General features: G+C 47.7%; 1 protein-coding gene across 2 annotated transcripts; it reads right to left on the bottom strand.

Moving 5' to 3' along the window:
• Window positions 1-183: 183 nt before the first annotated feature.
• zbtb4 (zinc finger and BTB domain containing 4) lies at window positions 184-20,348 on the bottom strand. Of its 2 annotated transcripts, none has more exons than XM_055228830.1 (2): window positions 20,259-20,348; window positions 184-7,599 (listed from the first exon to the last, which is right to left on the bottom strand). In XM_055228830.1, the coding sequence occupies exon 2, from the start codon at window positions 7,343-7,345 to the stop codon at window positions 2,426-2,428; it is 4,920 nt and encodes a 1,639-aa protein (XP_055084805.1). In that variant the 5' UTR covers window positions 7,346-7,599; window positions 20,259-20,348; the 3' UTR covers window positions 184-2,425. The 2 variants fall into 2 exon arrangements, with proteins under 2 accessions (XP_055084805.1, XP_033839758.1); XM_033983867.2 differs by lacking the exon at window positions 20,259-20,348 and adding an exon at window positions 13,133-13,388.
• Window positions 20,349-20,904: the final 556 nt, after the last annotated feature.

The raw sequence follows: 20,904 nt of genomic DNA, 5'->3' as shown, positions 1-20,904 counted from the left end.
GCACACCTTTTGCCAAATAGGATTTGGCAAATAATTCCCATTAGACTCTGATGAAAATTGAACTGCAAATAAATGCTCTGGATTACTCAAGAGTTCAGCTCCACAAACACAGGCCAGTTTACGAAACACAGGGTCGTAAATATCAGTTTAACCAAAACCATTTGAACTGGATTTCAGAAAAGCTTCTTTGGATTGGTCATCAGGTTAATACTTTATTTTGTTTGATTGCAGCAAGTTGAAACAGTAGACATAAACAAGGAGGGAGATAGAGAACAGTTATGTCAGAAAAGGAGACTACAGACTTTGGGGAGCTGTGGCTACAAGCCTCTGTATCAAATCTAAAGACAAAGTCATCAGGCAACATTAAAACATCTTTAAAAATAACATGAACATACTCTGTGAGCTCTATATGGCACAGTATGACCCTAGACATGAACACAATGCCACACACCCCTACGTCTACAGCTTTAGAGCAAAGCCATAACATCTCCATAGTATATTGTTTACTTCTGAAATTTCTTTTGCCGCCACAAGGCACCGTAACACTTGAAATCTGGAACTCTTCTCACCATAGATAGTTATCAAAGCAGAGGCACATTCATTTCAACTAAAACATACAAGTAATAGTTTATATGACCACCGGGTTTCAGTCCAGTCACTACGATACATCATTTTGCATGCTTTTGGTCTGTGTGAGAACAGATGGACTATGGCAAGAGAAATGGTCCAAAATACAACATGTGCATCTACAGGAATGGCTTGAGATATTATATTAGATACAGCAAGGCTTTGTACAATGAGATAAACCCCCAAAGTGAACACACATGGACCATTTCATTGTAGTAACGCTCCTTAGTAGGTTTGTTTTGGTTTTTCTCAATCGTAATTTCACTTTTATCGAAAAAAAAAAAAAAAGAAAAAGGCTTGTAACCAGCCTAAAGAGAGGGCGTTTTGTGCACCCTGTGGTCACCGTGATTCGTTCGTTTTCCAAAAGCCATCCCAGTACCGTCGCACATGTCAAACAACCGTGAGAGAACGATATGAAAAGTCTGAAGAAAGAAACAAAAGCGTTGCGATGGTGAGGATATACATGTTTAGAAGTGTTGCTCATGCTTTGTGGATACAGAACCAAAGTGTCTAGAACTACTGTTTATATGCATACCAGATATACGACTTTAACTGGTTATTGTATGAAATAATATAAAAGACTGAATCTAGCAACAAAGCAGCCGTACTTCATAGACCTCACAACTAGATTTACATTCATTATTTTAGGTTCGTCCCCCTTTTCCGTCGGGTCAGGGGACTAAACAACATTAACAAAAACAGTTGAACGAAACAAATATAAACGGAACAAAACATGGAACAAAAAGCTCCAAAAACAGAAGAGCGTGGAGTACTTTGGCCCCCGGACTCGCCCTACGCTGCCCTCAGCCGGAGAGCGGGCCGTCCCTGTCCTAAGTCCTACAGTTTTGTGCCCTTGTCTCTGCAAATACCTCCATACCCTGAATTCTTCGCGGTTTCCTTAATTATTGTGACTGACTTCATCCAAGGAAAGTGATCGTTCCAGCAAAACGAAAGCTACTCACAAAATATAGTCTGACTTGTAAATACTATTTTAAGTAATAGAAATGAGATGATAAAAATGGGAGTGCAATGGTCTATCAGTCGTATTCTTACCCAGTGACCAGCTACATATCCGAAGCAGCTACTAGCGCCCATTTTAGCGGGCACCGTTTTACTATTTGGTGAACATGACATAAACTATGGTGAATGCTTTAGAAACGATCTCGACTGTCCAGCTCCACCGAGTCGTCGCGTACTCGTCCTCGGACTAACGTATAGACACCCGCCCCGCGCACGACAACACGCCGACCATCCCCGACTGAAGCAGGAACGTGTGTGCGTGTGCCTTCAAACCACACGAAATGATAAACCCATTCATGAACCACCCCCCCCATCCCTTCATTCACAGTAATGCACACCTCTATAATGCACTATACCTGCACAGATCCCTTTATACTCGTACAACGCACAAGTATTGTCATGGTTTAAAGCCTCACATTGTTTTAAGTGAAGACTCGTGTTTTGCCTAGTCGTGCCCACACATGCCACTCTACAAGAGCCTCATTATGCAGTGACTATAAAGGGAAGCTAAAGTTTCACACAACACACACCCTGTTAGCAGTTCATATTTGTATATATAGATAATACAGCGACGGAAGTTTCATCAAGCTCTAGGACTATTACACACTACAGAATGACAGGAGAGACTGGTGCAAGGGCAAGCAGGAGTAAAGTTTCACTCCTCTAATTAAGTGCCTATCTCAGATCTACTGAATACAAGAGAGGAGGGGTCCCGCTGCAGTGAGCCCACACCAGTCACGTCCCTCTAGAACGGCCTATCTGATCGGTGTGTCTTGTCCTATGGTTTGCTGGTGCTGTCCCGCTGTTTCTTGCCTTCACTGCTGCCGGTGCTGTAGAGGGTCGTGTTGGCCACAAGGGGGTGTGGCGCTGCACCCATATAGGGCCCAGTGGCGTAGTTAAATATGGCCGGGAGGAAGGGCAGTGGTTCTACTTTGTCTCCACCGGGAGCCATCATGTTAAGAGCGACCGGGAGAGCGGCTAAGTTGTAAGGGTACGCCAGCAGCTGGGGTCCGTACAGCAGAGGGTAGGGATCTGGGTAGAAGGGTATTTTGCTCAAGTCTGCCCCATTGGGAACAACCACTTTCCCCAACGTGCCAAAGGGAAGCGTCCCCGTCGGGTAGGAGGGCATGAGTAGGGCGTCGTCTTGCTTTTTATCGGAGCGGTAGCTGTCTGGTACTGTGAGCGGTAGCGGGTATTCCTGGTAGTCTTCCGCTTGCTGCAGATCTCGTGGACTGTCCTGGTTGTCAGAGTCGTGTGGGGTCTGCGGGGGCCTGGGGAGGGGCAGGGCGTGGGCAGAGGGGCGGTCGGCGGCTGACCCGTCTGGCTGCGAGGCGTGTCGGGTGGGCTCAGCTGGTTGTCCCATCGCAGACGGAGTTAGACAGGGCGGTTTGGGAGTGTGTCTGTGTGTTGCGTTTCCATTTACAGTGGTTGGGGTCAGCATGCGATGTGGGGACCGCGCCGGGCTCAAATGCTCCTCTTTAGGCACCAGTAAAGCGTTGTGGTTGTCCTGAGCGTGCTTCCGTATCTGCTGCACTCGCTGTTTCTCTCGTTCCCTTTCTTTTTCCAGCTCTCTCTCTCGGGCTCGTAGGGATGACATGGTTAAGTCTTGTGCTTCGTTGGGCGACTGGCACCGCGACTGAGGCTGCACTCTCAGGTGGTGCACTAACGGCGGTTCCTCGAAACTGGAGTGCAAATACCTCTCTCCCGCTTTTAGTCTCTCTCTGTCTATAATGACCCCATCCCGGTTCCTGTATCCCGCCTCAGATGGGGGAGTCGTCATGGAAACAGGCGGCTGTGGAGGAGGAGGAACAGGAACAGGAACAGGAGGAGGAGGAGGAGGAGGAGCAGCGGTGATGGTGGTTGCGATTCTGTTGTTGTTGGGACATTGTACAGGGCTGGGCAGTCTGTGGCATTGGGCGTCTAAATGTTTCTTACTGGGAGTACGATAGTCCAGGCATTCGGATCCGTTCATGATCAGGACACTTTGCGCTACAGGGGAAAAGTCCGGTTTACCCGGTGTGAGGTTAATGGGGTGATCTATCTGTGGGACGTTTTGAGGGGGGGGTTCTCTGTCTGCGTCTTTGGGCTCTATAAATACACTTCCTTCAGCTTTAGGCTCGTCACACCGTTTGCTCGTATCGTTCTGAAACCCACGCTCAACTGAACTAGGTAACTCTGACGATGAATAGTTTATAACTGAAACCGAGAGGGATAAAGGTGCCTGCTCCTTCTCACTCTGTAATTCCCTGCTAATAATCTGCGTTTTAGGCTCTTCTCTGTCATCCCTCTCTGGCGAGCTACTTAACTCATGCCGTCGGATGTGTCTGTTTAAAGCTGACGACGTTTTGCACACTTTATGACACTGCGGGCAAGTGTGCCGAGATAGCGCCCTCCTGCTTAAGCGACTTGGACTAGAAACGCGGTCTACTGCACGAGGCGTTCTATCTGCATCGTATTTCGCGATGGCTGGCACTTGTTTAACCCCGGCTCCTTCGCTTGGATCTGTAAGTGCTACTTTAGGGGCCGCTAACTGCGAGGGGGACTCGACCGGCTTGGGATGCTGGGTTTTCTGGTGATCTCCCAACTTTTCTGTGGAGGGGAATGTGGCGCTGCAAAAGAGGCAGACAAACTCTAGCAGATGGCTCAGCTCGTGTTTGTCTCTCTTCCTGGTGCTCGAGAACCAGCGACCGCACGTGCCGCACTCGGAGGCGTTCCCGTTTGTCCAGGGACGCCTTTTGAGCGCGGCGGGGGCAGCTGAGGTAGACTGAGAGGACTTTGGGGCGTCGGGAATAGCGGCGGGTTTTTTAGCCTGTACTTCCTTGCGTTGCTCGTCTGAATCGATTTTTTTCTCCTTTGAAATGGAGAAATCATACGTTTTCTTTCTACCTCTTTCTTTCTTAGCTTTTGATATCTTTTCAGCCCGATCGCTTATCCCTTCCTCTCCTTCATAATTTGACTTCTCTGTATCTTTAGACGAAAGGTTCTTGAGTCTGTCTACCCTTCGCTTAAGCCGCAAAGACCTTTTGAACTGGAGCTTCCGTTGCCAGCTCTTGACTCTCTGCAGGTGCGCCGGGACCTTTCGTTTAGGTTTGTAAGAGTAGTACGGCCGCCATAAGTTATCCTCGTTGTCGTGGTCGCTTTCCTGCTGCTCGCGCACCTCTTGACGGAAGTAGTATTCTCGAACCGCATCGGGACTGGCCTGCTTCCTCGCCTCCTCTGTCTCGTGCGTTTCCTGTACGTCTAAACTGGCCCTGCGGTGTTTGTGGTGATGGTGGGAGTGCGATTGTCTGGAATGTTTAACCTCTTTCCCAGATGACTGTTCACTGCGTTTGTTTTTAGGAGGCGATAGGCTTTTGTCTCTCCTAAGATCCGTCTCCGAAATGCTGCGCTTCACTATAGCTTCCTCCCCTATGCGTACTGTGATTTGGCACAACGGCCCCGTGTCTTTCCCCTGCGAGCTTACAGTTGGCGACTGCTGTTTAGAAACGCTTACTTCGCTTTTACCGTGTGACTTGCGCGATTTGTGTAACGATTTTGTGCCCGTGTCTGAGTCTCGTTTACCTCTCGAACCCTCGTCTGTTGTATCTGAACTGTCTCTGGATCGTTTTCTGTGATTTTCTACAGTGTCCCTTTGCTTCTTCATCGACTTGGGGCTGCTTTTGTGTAAAGTTTGGCTACTACTTAAAGAAGAAGAGCAGTCTGTTTTGTCATTTAAGGATGTGACCTGATTGCTGTGGACAATAACCGATGAAGACACAGTTTTCCCGTGCACGATTACAGAGGGTTTTGTGTGCCCGTATGTTATCACAGATGGCATGATCGTGTCTGGGCATCTACCCACTTTGGACATTTTGGTTCTGCTGCTACTGGACATTTTAAAGCTGCCACCTGCTCTGCCCTGTTCAGTGTCTGCTTCCTCGCCGTCATGTTTTCTAATGGGGGATATGTCTGTTTGAGAGAGTTGTGGTAATCCAGAGTGGTCTCTTTGCTCAGCAGGTGCAGTAACGGGGAAGCTGTCTGGGAAGTCCTCAGGGTCGGGCTTAACTGTCTGAGGATGGGCTCCACTCAGGAGACTCTGCAGATCTCCAGAGCCCAGAGCACAGTCCAGGCCAGGCACAGGAAGAGATGGAGTTTCGCCTGGTTGCAGCAGTAGTCCATTATGCAAACCGTCGCTATAAGTCTTATACGGTCTCTTCTGGGAGCGCATGGGGAGAAGACGATAGAGCTTCAGCGCGTTCGCCTTCTGCTTATAGCCTCCATTAGCTGTCTTTTCACTGGAGATGAGGCTGGGGTTAATGCCGTGTATGGTTTTCTGGTGTGTTTTGAGATTGTAGTATGTGGCGAAGGCGTCCCAACAGAAGATGCACTGGTAGCGGCGCTCTCCCGTGTGCCACACCTCGTGCTTCGTGCGGTACTCGGCTAAAGCAAAAACTTTATCACAGTAATGGCACGGGTATTTGCGGCGCCACGAGTGCACGTTGGAGTGGCGTTTGAGGCTGGACAGGGTCATGTAGGAGCGCTCGCACACAGAGCAGAAGTAGATGACATTGCCATCTACAACCTTTACAAAATGGTGCTCATCACCCGCTAGTAGCTCTGCGGCTGCTGCATCATCGCTTTGGATTTGTGCCAGGAGATTCTGTGCTTTCTTTCCCGGCCGTGGCTTAGTGATGTCCGCCTGGGCCACGATCACCCCTCCTTCCACTCTCACCTCTCCCTCCTCCAGCGGCTCCTCTTTGGGCTGCATGGTGAGGGAAGGAGGGCCCAGGCTGCTGGAGGGGAGCTCTGGTACTCGGCAGGAGGCCTCGTGGGACTGCAGCCTCTTACTATGGATGAACACTTTGCCACAGTAGCGACAGCTGAGGGCGCGGCTGCCACGGTGCAGCCTCATGTGGACTGTGAGGGAGGCGGCGGAGCTGAAGAGCCGGTGGCAGACGCCGCAGATGAGTTCGGGCTTTAAACTGTCTGAGGGGGAATAGGAGGACGGATGGGATGGTGCAGTGTGGCCTTCAGAGGGGGGAGGTGGAGGCAAAGGGGGAGGAAGATGCAGAGTCGGCGGGTGAAGACTTGGACCATGTGAGCCCCCTGGTTTGCCAGCTGGTCTCCTGGTTATTTTCTCTCTTCCCTCTGCGTCCCCAGGCCTGTTATAAGCCGAGCCCAGGCTGAAGAGGATCTGAGCGGTCTGAGAGGCTGTGCTGTTGCTTAGCTTGTGTCGCTCATCCCACACATCCCCACCATAACAGCCCTCCAAAGCCCCACTGGAAGACCTCGGTGGTGATCTGTGAAACGGAGTGTCTGCGCTCAGTTTAGAGCACTTGAGTGGAGGCGGGGATTTGATGTCCTTTCTCATGAGTGTGTGAGCAGTCATTGGAGAAGAGGAGGAGGAAGGAGAGGAGGACGGAGAGCTGTCACGCCTGGGAGGCTTAAAAGGCCTGTGCTTAACGTCTGTGGTAGAATCCAGTTTCCATAGCGCCCCCTCGTCTGAGCATTTGGAGGTTTGGCGACGCCGTTGTGGAGAAGGAGAGGAGGAAGAGGAGGAACTGCGACAGTGGTTGGGAGATGTCAGAGTCAGGGGGAGCGGGGCGGCGCTAAGCGGAAAGCTCAGGGTGATTTTTGCGTTTTTAGGTCCATCGGGCATGTCCTCCAGTCTGTCCTCCACGATGACCTCACCCCGAGCCCCGTGTCGTTTAGCCTTCATCTCCACAACACCTCCTTGTGCGTCGTCCTGGCAACAGAACGTGTTTTTAATTGAGGGGAACTCGACGGCCTGAGCTGCGGGACAGGTATCCGACGTCCCAGATGACAGCTTCGGTCTGTGGCACTTCCTCTGCTGCGCTGCGTCGTACGTTGCGGAGGGCTTTAGGATCCAGGTGGCGGTTGCTTACATAACACTGGCCCGCATACATGGGGTCCCACACCTTCTCTGGCGACACCATGACCAGCTTTTCCGATCTGAAAGACACAAAAATAAAAAAAATTGCATTAATCACTATGTACGTGTAAGAGAAAAAAAAAGTTTTTACAGATGTGATACTCATTGAACCGAAGAAAAGAACTGAATGAACCCGAGAAGCCTGCACTTTTGTGGCTCTTACTGTCAGGAGGGGTGAGGAGTGAGGAGTGAGGGGGAGAGGGGTGAGAGCGAGGGGTGAGAGGTGAGAGGTGTGAGGTAAGAGAAAGGTGAGGGAAGAGAGGGGTGAGGATGAGGGGAGAGAAAGGTGAGGGCAGGGGAGAGAGGAGTGAGGGGTGAGGGAAGAGAGGAGTGAGAGCGAGGGGAGAGGAGGGTGAGAGTGAGGAGAGAGAGGGGTGAGGGCAGGGGAGAGAGGGGTGAGAGCGAGGGTAGAGAGGGTGAGAGAAGAGTAAGAGCAAGGGGAGAGAAGGGTGAGAGAGAGAGGTGAGGGGAGGGGAGAGAGGGGTGAGGGAAGAGAGGGTGAGAGAAGAGTAAGAGCGAGGGGTGAGAGCGAGGAGAGAGGGGGGTGAGGGTGAGGGGAGGTAGGGTAGAGAAGGGTGAGAGCAAGGGGAGAGAGGAGTGAGGGGTGAAAGGGAAGAGAGGGGTGAGAGCGAGGAGAGGAGGGTGAGAGGAGAGAAGGGTGAGGGGAAAGGGGAAAGGAGGGTTGAGAGTGCGGGGGGAGAGAGAGGGTGACTGTGAGGGGTGAATACAGAGAAAGGAGGGTGAGCGTGAGGGGAGAGAGGGGTGAGGGGAGAGAAGGGTGAGAGCAAGGGGAGAAAAAGGTGAGGGCAGGGGAGAGAGGAGTGAGGGGTGAAAGGGAAGAGAGGGGTGAGAACGAGGAGAGGAGGGTAAGAGGAGAGAAGGGTGAGGGGAAAGGGGAAAGGAGGGTGAGCGTGAGGGGGGAGAGAGGGTGAGGGGAGAGCAGAGTGAGAGCAAGGGGAGAGGAGGGTGAGGGGAGAGAAGGGTGAGGGGAAAGGGGGGTTGAGAGTGAGGGGGGAGAGAGGTGAGTGCGAGGGGTGAGGGGAGAGAAGAGTGAGGGGAGAGAGGGTGACTGTGAGGGGTGAATACAGGGAAAGGAGGGTGAGAGTGAGGGGGGAGAGGGGTGAGAGGGGTGAGGGCAGGGGAAGGAATGAATCTGCGGCGGTGCTGGTTTAGATTTCATGTGCCACAGCCAAGTCTACAGAATGACATTCCAGAAATCTATCTCACCCTGGTCCATAACAGAAAACACTTAATGAAGACTCCCTTAAACATAAAGACACTTTCTACAGAACATAAAGCACATCCACACCGTCTGCCTCTTGTTTCCTGTTTGTGGAGCGTTTTGCTAATCGCGGCTAACACCACGCACGACTCTGACCATTAAACGTGAAGGCAGCGGGGGAGAGGAAGAGGAGAAGAAGAGTGAGCGCGTGTGAGCAGCTGAAGGCTTAGCAGAGCCGTGGACACTCTGCCGACACTCTGCTTTCAATTCTGTGACTATATTATAACACGGCTGCGGTTCAGACAGTTCCTATGTAAACTATATCCGCACCTGATGGAAAAAAAGGCATTATTTTTCTCGTGTTGCGCCGTTTGCGCCGTATGGACGGAGACAGTATGGGGCCGTAATGATGTGATGAAAAGAAAAACCTCCAGTCATGCTTTTCTGCCGACGTTTTCAAGCAGCAAAGCAGCCAGGAAGGCAGGCCGCTGTAAAATTCCACAGGCAGCCCTGAACAGGCAGAAACTAGGTCAGCACTGTTATTGCAGGGAGAAGAGAGGAGGGAGGAAAAAGGGTGAGGAAGAGAGTGATAGATAGTGGTGGAGCAAAAGAGAGAGAAAGCGTGGAAGTGAGGGAGACAATGAGGGTGTCAGACAGACAGGAGCCCAAACAAAAATCATATTTGGTGCGTGGTGGAGCTGGTTGTTGTTGTTGTTGTTGTTGTTGTTGTTGTCGTGTGAGAGACGCCGTGGGGTTTGGAGCCAGGTCATTTTACTTGAAAATCACATTCAAATCCAAAAGACAAGTTAGAGGCGAGACACGGTAGAACACGATGTACAAACTGGCGCTTTAGACTAGGCCACGGTGTGTTTGAGGAGACGTAATGGGCCTGTTGCACCAGTCTTCTTCTGCTGTGAGTGATAGATTCGCAGGAAACCCCTTATGGAGAACGCTCTGTGCTACAAGTGGGTGGACACGCAGAGAGACAGCGCGGAGACTAAAGATTTCACCATCTCCTCTGATGCCTGCGCCGTGGACAGGGAAGTGCGTATGCCGCCCCCTCAGTGTTGTTCTGTATCTCCCTGTGACGCACACGCGCTACAGAGGCCGCACGACACACTGTCTAAACCAGACGGCCGGCTCTGAAGGCTATGCAAATGCGCTGTTAGCCGGAGCTAGCCACGCAAAAAAAAAAGAAAAAAACAAAAAAACAAAACATACCATGAAAACGCTTTAAAGAGCCCGTGCTACGCTTTGTTCTGATGTTGTTTTCTCATCGCAAACAGACCTGGAGTTGTGTTTTTTTTTGCTTTTTTGTTTCATTCACACATGTTTAAACGCACAAACAAACGCCGAGCTCGTCTGTCAAACTGAAAACACTCTGTTCCACCTCGTGATGTCATCGCGTGGTGATACAGGAAGTGCTCCGCTGTGCTTTTAAACTCCACACACCGTCATTTTTAGAATCATTTGCATCATTTCAGCCATTGTTTTTGCTTCTGAACTCAAAGTAAAAGGAGCCGTCAACGTGAAAACTACCACTTGATGACATCACAAGGTGCAACAGAGCGTTTTGAGCACTGCAGATGTAGACAAACTGATAATAAAGAGTTACTTAAATGTGTGAATGAAACAAAACACGACTCCGGGTCTGTTATTGAGGACAGAACAGCATTATAACATGAATTAACGCTCACGAGAGTCACTTTTGCGTAACATCGGACCTTTAACAAACAAAGATTATAAAAAGTACGACGGCAGCGAGCGAGGGAACGAGCGGACGAGCGAACGGGTGAGGGAGGGAGCTACAAAACGGGATTAATGTAAACTAGATCCCTCAAAGTTTTAATAAGCCTCTGCGTGACTAACTATAGACAAACAGTATTCTGAGGATGATGGGAACAGCACAGCTAAAGTTGCCTTGTACAACAGATACACAGAGTTGGCTGGTGCCGCAGCTCGAGGCCTTGAACCAGCAGCTTGAGCAATCTGTTTGCTTCTCACTGAGGCTGGTGCTGCCTGACAAATCGCAATTAGAAGTCAGTTTGCACACTGTTCACACGCACACTCGGGCCAGTTTGTTGTCGGTCAGAAATACCTCAAAACGAACCTTATAAAACGCTTTGGTAAACTTGTATAACGAGCAGTTTCAGGCTAACGACGCCGTGTACTTTTTTGTTTTTTGCAGTTTAAACCGGAAACGTTGAAGACATTTATTTGAAAAGCGCAAACAGTGAAGTAACACGGAGTTGGCGAAGAAGAAGCGCTACTATCTTTCGCGGTAACTAGGGCATCTATGTGGGCTGAACATGGGGGGTCATTGTCTACCAGCCTGTGGGCCAGCTGCGTGAGGCATGATGGGAAAAAGGGAAGGTGTCGGGCCTAGTCCCAGAGAGGGGTAGCCAGAGGGGCCCGACCAGTGCAGCAGCAGTTGGCCCGTACGACCAGAATGCATTGGGGTGTGGGTGGGTGGGTGTGAGTGTGGGTGGAGAGGGGAGGGTGGAGGGTGGAGGGGTGCCATCGTTAGTAAGAAAAGGCGAAGTGAACTCTCCGCAACCCCCCGGCCAGAGCAGCCGGCCAGATGGGATGAAGGCAGGAGGAAAGAAAGGAGACGCCGGGTTGAGTCTGGGTGTAGCGGGTAACGTGGAGGTACTTTAGCGTGAACGGGGAGGAAAACTTTGAGCGTATTTAAGCTCCGCTCGGCTCTGGCCTGTGTGCCCATCTCACGCCCTCCGCTCATGTGCAACGGGCCGTATCGTAGTGTTTTGCTGCTTCGAACGCCAGAGAAATACCCAAAACCATGTGCTCTCCGCAGTCTGACCGTTCTCCACTTGGCGTATTTCCTATAATTTTTGTTACTAAAATAAAAAAAATCATGAGACGGATTCGTAAAGTAGCACGTGGGTAAAGCGAAACGACACTTTCTTTAAAAACGTGCACGTCTACATCTATGTAAACACGTGTCGTTCTCGAGGGAGTTTTGTCACGAGAAAACACGTTGAAGTTTGATATATATGGCGGAAGTAAACACAGACGATAAACGATAATATTGAAACTAACTTATACAGCTGGCACGAAACTCAAGAGCAGATTTAAACCATAAAAAACTACTCGAAATCTACAATAAACAGCAGAATGAAACACTTAAGTCGTTAGTTTGCATCTGTAACGAGTCAGACAAGTTGCTAATTCAATCTTTTACACCTTAAATCTGATCATACCTCCAAAAAAATAACCCAAAATGTCTCAGTAGTGTAAAAAAAAAAAAGTACACACGACGATTATTGATCCGACTTTCATAAACAGAAGGATAAGTCTGTGTAGTGACATTAGCGACGGGCCCAGTTTTGCGCTGAAACTTGAAACTACGGAATGATTTTCGTAGCTCGTCTTTTACTGATGTACTTCTCCGTATGCAAATAACCTACCGGACGAAATCCACACTCCTTCCTTGTTGTCAAGTCAAAACTAAAGCTGCGAGGGTCTCTGCTTACGCGATGGAGACGTGAACCTACACATCCTATTGTCTGACCTATGACCCCTTTGGCACACTGGATCATATTTTCCATACATTAAGCCCAGGGACCCAGCGTGGCATCCATGGAAACCAGGAATGTGGAGTAGTTGGCAGCAGATGCTCTGTTGTTTTGGAAAGAAAAAAAAGTCTTAGGGCAGGAACAACGGGGCTGGTGACATCAAAATACCCTCTCTGCTGCTGTACAAGAGAGCAGCACCAGCAAAAGAGCATGCTGGCAAAAATGGAGGAGACGCACAGCCGCCCCTCGCAGCCAAAAAGACTTTGTTTACAGATGTTAACTATAATCCATAACTTTTGCTCTAAGATATTCAAGAAGCGGCTGTTGTTAGTGAGTTGATGGACGAGGTAAGGGAGATGTTCCACTAACCAACCGAGGCTAAAATCACTTCACTTTTGTTCCTTCTTTTGTGCGAATCAACAGACGCTAAAGCTCTAATGAATTCAAAGTTTGATTACGATCCTCAAACGACTCAACGCTTTTGAAAACGAAGTGCGTGGTGCGACAGAGGGGAGGATGAGGCAGGAGAGGCCTGTTATTGGCACACACGCAGAGGCTCGGCACATCCAGCGTAGGCACAAACACGCACACGAATACCTCTCCACAACCACGAAGGGCACAAAAACACACACCCACCAACACAGCCCGAGCTCACACACTCTCTAACAAGCCCTCGCAGACAAAACAGCGTCACGGCAGCGAGGAAAGCAAGCGGCAAAACTAGTGAGCACAGTCCCTAGTCCTGTTATTCTGTCTGTGTCTCTCTCAGGAAGGCAAGCATACGAGCGAACGTACCTCTGAACCCCTCCTGCTGCATCTCTGCTGCGATGTGTTGGCTCCCCGCGCACTCCCTCTCTCCCCCTCGCGCTCTGTGTATGCGCACGTCCCAGTGTGTCAGGGAGAGAGAGAGAGAGAGAGAGAGAGAGAGAGCGAGGAGAGGCGTTGCACACATACACAGGCACACACACGCAGCCAGCTCTGTGTGAAGGCAGAGGGCAGGAGCGATTCTCACACTCCAACTTGCTTGCTCTCTCACACTCTCTACTTTCTGCCTCTGACACACGATTCTTGCTGTTTTTTTTTCCTCGTTTACCCCCCTCTCCTCAACCCCTCTGCTGCTGAATCCAATCTTCCTTTTATTTGGAAGTGTTGTTCCCTCTTTCTGGACACATACACACAGTACTTTATATACACAAAGCCCAGTGATAGGGAGAGGGAGGGAGAATGGGAGAGCAGACAGGCAAGCAAGGACGCCATTTAAGCAGTTTGTTACCAGCACTGCAAGTCCCCAAAATGGCTGAAAACAAACCACGCCAACTCACAAACTCTGAGCGTTACGGCGATCGGGAGGACAGAGGCGTGAGTAACAAGTGAATACTAATACAGGAAAGTACAGACAGAGAGGTAAACAGAAGGAGTCAAATGGCAGAGGGCAACAGAGTGGAACAAGTGCGCTCAGGAAAAAATGACAGGGGACTTTGGGTTGAAGAGTGCACTTCAACAAAGTAAAGGCCCCAGGAGCAGTACATCAAGAATGCGTCAAAGTCCGTCACGGCTCGGAGACGCAGAGACACGGAGTCTTAGAACTCACTAATTATCACAGACTGTACGTACACATGGACGTAGCTAACCTGCTAACAGCCGCGCTCCAGATAGAAAGTGATCATGAGCGCACTTCTGGCTCCAGTTCACTTTCTATTGAAAATCTGTCTCCTCGTCTGTACCTGCTGCTGTCAGACTCGTCATTTATTATTTTATATTTATAACCCTCTCTACATGATCCTGTTTTTGCGCCTTCTTTCCCCGAGGTCGCTCCTATTAGCGTTAGCAACAAGTTTGATTGACAGCGTTGCCAAGCGCCTGCATCGCTGGTTTAGCAGGGAGCGGGAAGGGGCGTCACCTTCGACAAACTCGCTCTATGCAACGCTTTTTCACATGAGACAAACGTGAACACAATACTCCGGGCTGATGCTTCAGGGGGAGTAACGCAGACTATCATCCATATCGCAATATTCACCTTATTCCTGAAGTTGCCGCCGGCGCCGCCATTGTCATTCATTGTATTATTTTACATGAGGCTGCTGATCTTGACAGTAAATCAGTTTTATAGGGACAGAGCCGTTTTAAAGCCTCAGAGACTCGGGGCAGTGTTGACTCGTTGGTCACATGAACACAGCTCTACTTTATGTCACATTTTAGCAGCAAAACGTTTCCCAAAATCTCCACGAATGGGATTCCCGCTTAACCGAAAGTGCAACCGGAAAGACAGCACTGTTTAGTCGCATTTGTGGTGAGAGGGGGCGGGGCTGAATGAGTGGGCGGGGCCAGATAAGGTAAATATTGTCACAGACTTCTCAGCAACACGTGTATCAATATGAGCTGCGGGGTCACGATGCTTTTAAACTGTTATTTCAAAAGTGGGCGGGGCTGAATAAGTGGGCGGGGCCGAATAAGGTTAATATCGTCACGAACTTCTTTTCAACACGCATATCGTTACGAGGTGCGGCGTCGCGATACTTTAAAACTATGTCATTTCAAAAGTGGCGGTGCGTTTTCATTCGTCGGTTTTCAGAACAGATACTTTTCTAAAACCAAACGAATACACGATTTTGGCTTCAAACGGCACGGAAATAATGAGAAAAACATAAAACTCTGGTCTTTTTTTGAGTGTTTATCTATGTTTTCCTTCTGTAAAAGTGACAGGAAATGCAACACAAACAGTGAAACAAACGTAAAGCTGTTTTTAATCCTGTTGCGTTTTTACCGTAGACTGTTTACGTGAATGGACAGAGCTAACCTGCTAGCATACGCGATCCAAATAGGAAGTGAGCATGAGCTGCGCTTCCGGCTCCATCGACTCTGGCTCTGATTCACTTTACACTTGACAAAATTGTCGCTCTTCTCTCTGTAACTGCAGGCCCTTCAGTCAGGTTGATAATGGAGGCTCAATGATTCAATTCTCCAGTAGTTCATTATTTAAGTGTTCGTTTATAATAAAAACGGACAAAGCTACAGCAGGAATTATTGATAAAAAGACACAACTGACTCTAGGTTATAATGATTAATTACCATTTGGACGATAGCCGTTAGCTGGACTTCTCCGACGCCGCAGATAAATCAACGTAAGAAGAACAGGGTTTGAGGTTCTGGTCCAGTTCTGCTCGGGTCCGGTTCATCTCCCGCCCTCCGTCTCAGGTCACATGACGAACGACGAGCGCGCGTGCCAAGATTCCCCAGTGTCTGTACTTTCTTATGAGATTAAGGGCGTTTGGAGTCAGCCAAAATATAATGCTGACCTTCTATAGACGCGGGATAGAGTCTGTGCGGAGCAGGGCCGGCGCCAGAGGAGACACGAGGGGGGCGGGGAGGGCGCAGGGCGAGGGGTGATTCATAGACTGTTTATATATATGGACAAAGCTAACCTGCTAGCCGCCGCGCTACAAACAGGAAGTGATCATGTGTGCGCTTCCGGTTCCATCGACTCTGGCTCCAATTCACTTTGCATTGTAAAAGTCCGGCACCTTAACAACAAGCGCGGGTGAGAATCGGTGTTACGCTCATCAGCCTCGCTCCTGATTGGCTCTTTGGTTGCTATGATACTCGTGGACGGAGTTCCAAATATGTAACTCGGCTGTAAATTAGCCGCTTTAACTGCTCTGGCCTCGATGAGCTTCATTCACGATTCAAGACTCAAAGCTTTTCCTGTTATAAGCACCGTAAAGAAACACGTTGTCCACACTGGATGCCAAAGAATATGAAGAAAATTAGTTATAAAACAGATAAATATTAATTTGACTGGAGCCGAACGCTGTGGTGACGTCGCACTCACTCAATCCACGTCTTTTTACAGACTATGAGTGATTTATATAATAATTTCAGTCCTGGAGTTGCCAATCTCGACTGAAATAAAAGGTAAAAGGAGCTGATAACTTGAAAAAAAAACTACCACTTCATGACATCACAAGGTGGAACGTCGCATTTTGAGCATTAAAATGTCACTCAAACACGTGTGAATGAAACAAAACACAACTCCAGGTCTGTTTTTGGTGAAATAACAACATTAGAACATGACTTAACGCTCACAAGAGTCAGTTTTGTGTGATATAGGACCTTTAAACAGCGACTATTGTCTTGCTCTTTGCTGTTTTTACTTAATATAGTGATCTAGAAGAGAATAATATGACGTAGTTTTGCTGATGTAATGGTGCTTATCTGTATTATCGTCGTCTGATGTGACAGTGGAATAGTCCGCTGGTCTGGGAAAATCAAAAGCAAAAGTCAAATATAAATGTCAGATCCTTAGACTGGTTAAACTGGCTGTAACGTCCTGGGTGTGTCCGCTCTGGCCGCTCCACAGACCATCTCCGAACACTCTGTGAGACATGCTCTGAAGATCACCGACGCACAGTACGAGCTGCTGCAGTCCGGGAGGAGATACAGGCTTCATTTACGCAAAAATAACATGTACAAAAAGTCGCTCTCACCTCAATCCATAGCGTTTAGTGACAACAAGAGCTGACTCTGCAGATGTGACGCTCCAGTTTTACGAGTTAAAGCTCCGATATTACGTAAAACTGACTCATGTGAGCTTTAAGTCATGTTGTAATGCTGTTTCCGCCTCAAAAACAGACCTGGAGTTGTGTTTTTGTTCTCCTTCAACGCTTTATTTTTAGTCTTTTTACATCTTCAAAGCTCAAAACGCTCTGTTCCACCTTGTGATGTCATGAAGTGGTAGTTTTTCCAAGTTAACATCTACATTTTACCTTTAGTTCTGTAGAGAGTGTTAATTCCAGACGCTGAAACGATCCAAATTATTGTAGAAATGAAGGTGTGTGGAGTTTAAAAACACTTCCTGTATTACCACATGATGACATCACAAGGTGGAACAGAGTGTTTTCTGTTAAAGAGAAGAGCACAGTTTAAACGTGTCTATACGAGCCCTTTAAAGAAGTGATTTGTGCCAAAAAGAGGCCGATTTTTGTCCTCAGAATGTGATAAATACTCTCTCTCACACGCATGAACGCACACACACATGAACGCACACACACATGAACGCACACACACATGAACGCACACACACACACGCACACACACCAGTCAGACCCACCAACTGAACCTTGTCGCCAGCTCCCCGCCCCCCTCCCTCTCGGCCTTTCCCTCTTTCTCGTCTCGCTCGCCCTCATTGTACGCCGCCACACTTGTCGCCATGGGAACCTCTCTGGGATTGGGCGCTGCTCCTGTGACCTCTCGGGTGGTTCTCGGAGTTGGCCAAAGTTTTTTTTTTTTTGTTTTTTTTTTGTTCCCCCATTGCTTCTCCTCCTCGTTCTCCTCTCTCATGCCCTTCTGCGTGTGTTTTTTGAGGCACGCCGGTGCGAAAGAGCGAACGGGACGACCGCAGATGAAAGTACGAATTAAAATGCGACGGGGACTGCGATATTATTAGGGCGGCCGCGCTGAGAAACGTCAGAGAGTCACCTTTGACCCGCCGACTTTGTGCTGTCCCTCGTCAAACACAAAGACTGTGGAAAGACGTGGGCTGAGCGAGTGACGTCACCACAGCGTTCAGCTCCAGGCTAACAGTTATAGCGGCTAATTTGGAGCAGAATTTCTTATTTGGAAGTGTCTTAGCAACCAAAGAGCCAATCAGGAGCGAGGCTGTTGAAGGTAACGCCCCTTCCCGCCCACACTGCTGGTTTGACAGGGAGCGGACACTTAGCAACGCTGTCAATCAAACCCGTTGCTAACGCTAACAGGAGCGACGTCTGGCAAAAGAAGGCGCCTGATTTGTCTGTTATTAATGTTCATATCTTGATTTACAGACACAATAGTGAAATAAAAACCCCAGGATCATGTAGAGGGTTAATACGAACATTTAAGACCAAAATGAGTCTGAAGCAGCAGAGACAGAGGACACAGATTATCAAAAAAAAAAAAAAAAACCAAACCTAAAAAAAACAACAACAAAAAAAACCCCTAAAAAACTCTAACTACAAAAACAAAACAAAACAAAAAACTCAAAATAATTTTTAAAAATACAGAAAATAAACAAAAAAAAAACACACCTCAAAATAACAAAAAAATGTATAATAATAATTAAAAAAACAAAACAAAACAAAAAATACCCAAAAAATAAATACAGAAAATAAACTAAAAAAGTAACAAAAAAAATTTAAATAACAACATAAAACCCAAACTAATTTAAATAACTAAAAGAAAAAACAAAACAAAATTAAAATAAAGTCAAAATAACTCAAAAGAATGAACCCCAGGATCATGTAGAGGGTTAATCCAAACATTTAAGACCAAAATGACGAGTCTGAAGCAGCAGAGACAATAGAAAGTGAACTGCATGATCACTTCCTGTTTGTAACGCGGCACTAGCAGGTTAGCTCTGTCCATTTGTATAAACATCTGTGGTTAAACATGATGACTTAAACAACGATCGTAAACCACCAAAATAAGGATAAAAAAAATTAACTGAGTGGAGAAACTACAGAGTGAAATGTTTTAAATAAAAAAATGAGCCATAAGGTTTGACAAATGTAAAGTGTGTCATGGTTTTACAGGCAGGACCTCGCTGAACGTGGACGGATGAGGTGCAGCGAGTGCAGAGCGTGTGGTGTGCGTCGACTTCACACTTTGTGGTCGTGCTGCAAACGTTTAAGTGATGCATTTTATATCTTGCAAATGCACTGAACGAAACAGAGCTACGAAGAGCTACAGATAAAACTATAAATCTGCTCCATATTCTGGATTATTTTGTACTTGTTTTGTTTAAATCAGTTGTTCTGGTCGTTTCTTTCTCGTTGAGCCTCTGAAGTTGTATTTGGATTGATTCATGTTTGCGTTTAATCTTTTTTAATCTATTTTCAAGATGTTGTTTTCGCCTCCACTGTGACACGCCCACTGTGACACGCCCACTGTGACACGCCCACTGTGACACGCCCACTGTGACGGCCGCACTTCCTTCTCCAGTTTTATTTTCTTAATCAAGATACGTCATTTTCGAACAAATAAAAAAACGCTCTGCTCTAGTGCGACGTGCCTCTGTCCATAGGGGGCGCTGCAGCTACACGACTCTTTATTGTGATGACGTTTACGGCGACGTCAGCTCCTGTTGGACACCACAGTTTTCTAACTTGAACTCGGCTTGAACTGTTTCGTTTATTAAGTCGTTTTAGATAAATATTGTGATTTAAAACGTGTAAATTATAACAGAGATGAGAACCATAGAGACTCAAGAACAATATAATGTCTAATTTCAGAGTTAAAAGACGATCCACCACCTGCTCGTCTCCATGGAGATGTTACTTCTTGGCCTAGAATGTTCTACAGGACGGCATTAAACGTAACCAAGCAGATACCGCAACCAGGCTACGTTACAGGTCAAATCTGTGGAGAGGCGAGTCTGCTCACAATAAGAACGCACGTTTATTTACAGGATTTTTTAACAGAAAATACATCTGTAAACAAACACTAAAGAGAAAAGTTTCATGTTTTACTGCGGAGCATTAGTGGTAAAGTAAAAACATTGCTTTTCTCCCTCCTCCAGAAAGGTTACGCAGTGCGGCTTTAAGTAAACTTTGTACTAATGGCACATGTTTGGTTATTTTAGCTTTAGAAAGTGGAATTCTAAAGTTCTCTGACTCATTATAGACACAAACTGATGACTTAAGTTCTCCCATTTATGTTTTTTTAACAGTTCTGCGCATTTCGACTCGTTTTTGTTTACATTTTAGTTTCAGTATCATCGCTCCTCGTCTGTATTTCCTGCGGCGGTAAATCACTCCAGAATGTGCTCTCCTGACAGGCCTAGTAAACGAGCGACGGAGAAAAACACGACAAACTGAGCGGTCGGTGAACACGTCCAAAGTCGTGCGTGTCCGTAAACAGCCCCGGTCTCACACAGCGGCTGACTAACCCGCTCTCCGGCTCACTTGGACGCAGATCAAAGTGCGGAGTGGAAGAGGTCAAATGTCAGTGGTTTCTTAAAGAGGAAGCAGCAGCAGCGGCGACGGCGGTTCCTGTTTCTGCGGCCCGAGAGCAGACACGAGGACGCAGAGGTAAAACGACACCGAAGCGCAGGCGTTTTTTTTTTTAAAGTACTTGTGCACATAAGCATCACTAATGTTTACGTTCACAGATACATATAGTTTGAGCTCGCCGCGGGATCCAGACGCGCCCCGGTCCATGTGATGACATCTCTCGAGGGAAGATGAGCGTGCGGCGGCATGTCTGGAGCTAATGCGGCACTTTTACGAGTGTGCGAGCGAGAAATACTGAGAAACGTCAAGTAGAGATAAGAAATATGAGTACATCAGTGTGTTTGAAGTAAAGATGTGCTGTGTCAGCCAACGGCAAATGTAGAAATACTTTTGTTTATGTTTGACACTACGTTTAATCCTTGTGTTTTTTTTACAATAATATTATAAATGTGTTACTTTTGTTCAGCTGTGGAACGTAACAAAGTGAAAATATTAAAGTACTGTACTTTTAGGCATCTGTACTTTACTTTACTGTACTTTTTACTTTTACTTGAGTACATTTGAGAGCAGTATCTACTTTCT

Source organism: Periophthalmus magnuspinnatus, chromosome 18, assembly GCF_009829125.3.
Source record: "Periophthalmus magnuspinnatus isolate fPerMag1 chromosome 18, fPerMag1.2.pri, whole genome shotgun sequence".
NCBI classification, from domain to species: Eukaryota; Metazoa; Chordata; class Actinopteri; order Gobiiformes; family Gobiidae; genus Periophthalmus; species Periophthalmus magnuspinnatus.
This window is presented reverse-complemented; position numbering and strand designations above follow the sequence as displayed.

Excerpts from the sequence above, each read along its gene's own strand:
- zbtb4 (XM_055228830.1), bottom strand. The coding sequence starts at position 7,345 with ATGAAGGCTAAACGACACGGGGCTCGGGGTGAGGTCATCGTGGAGGAC.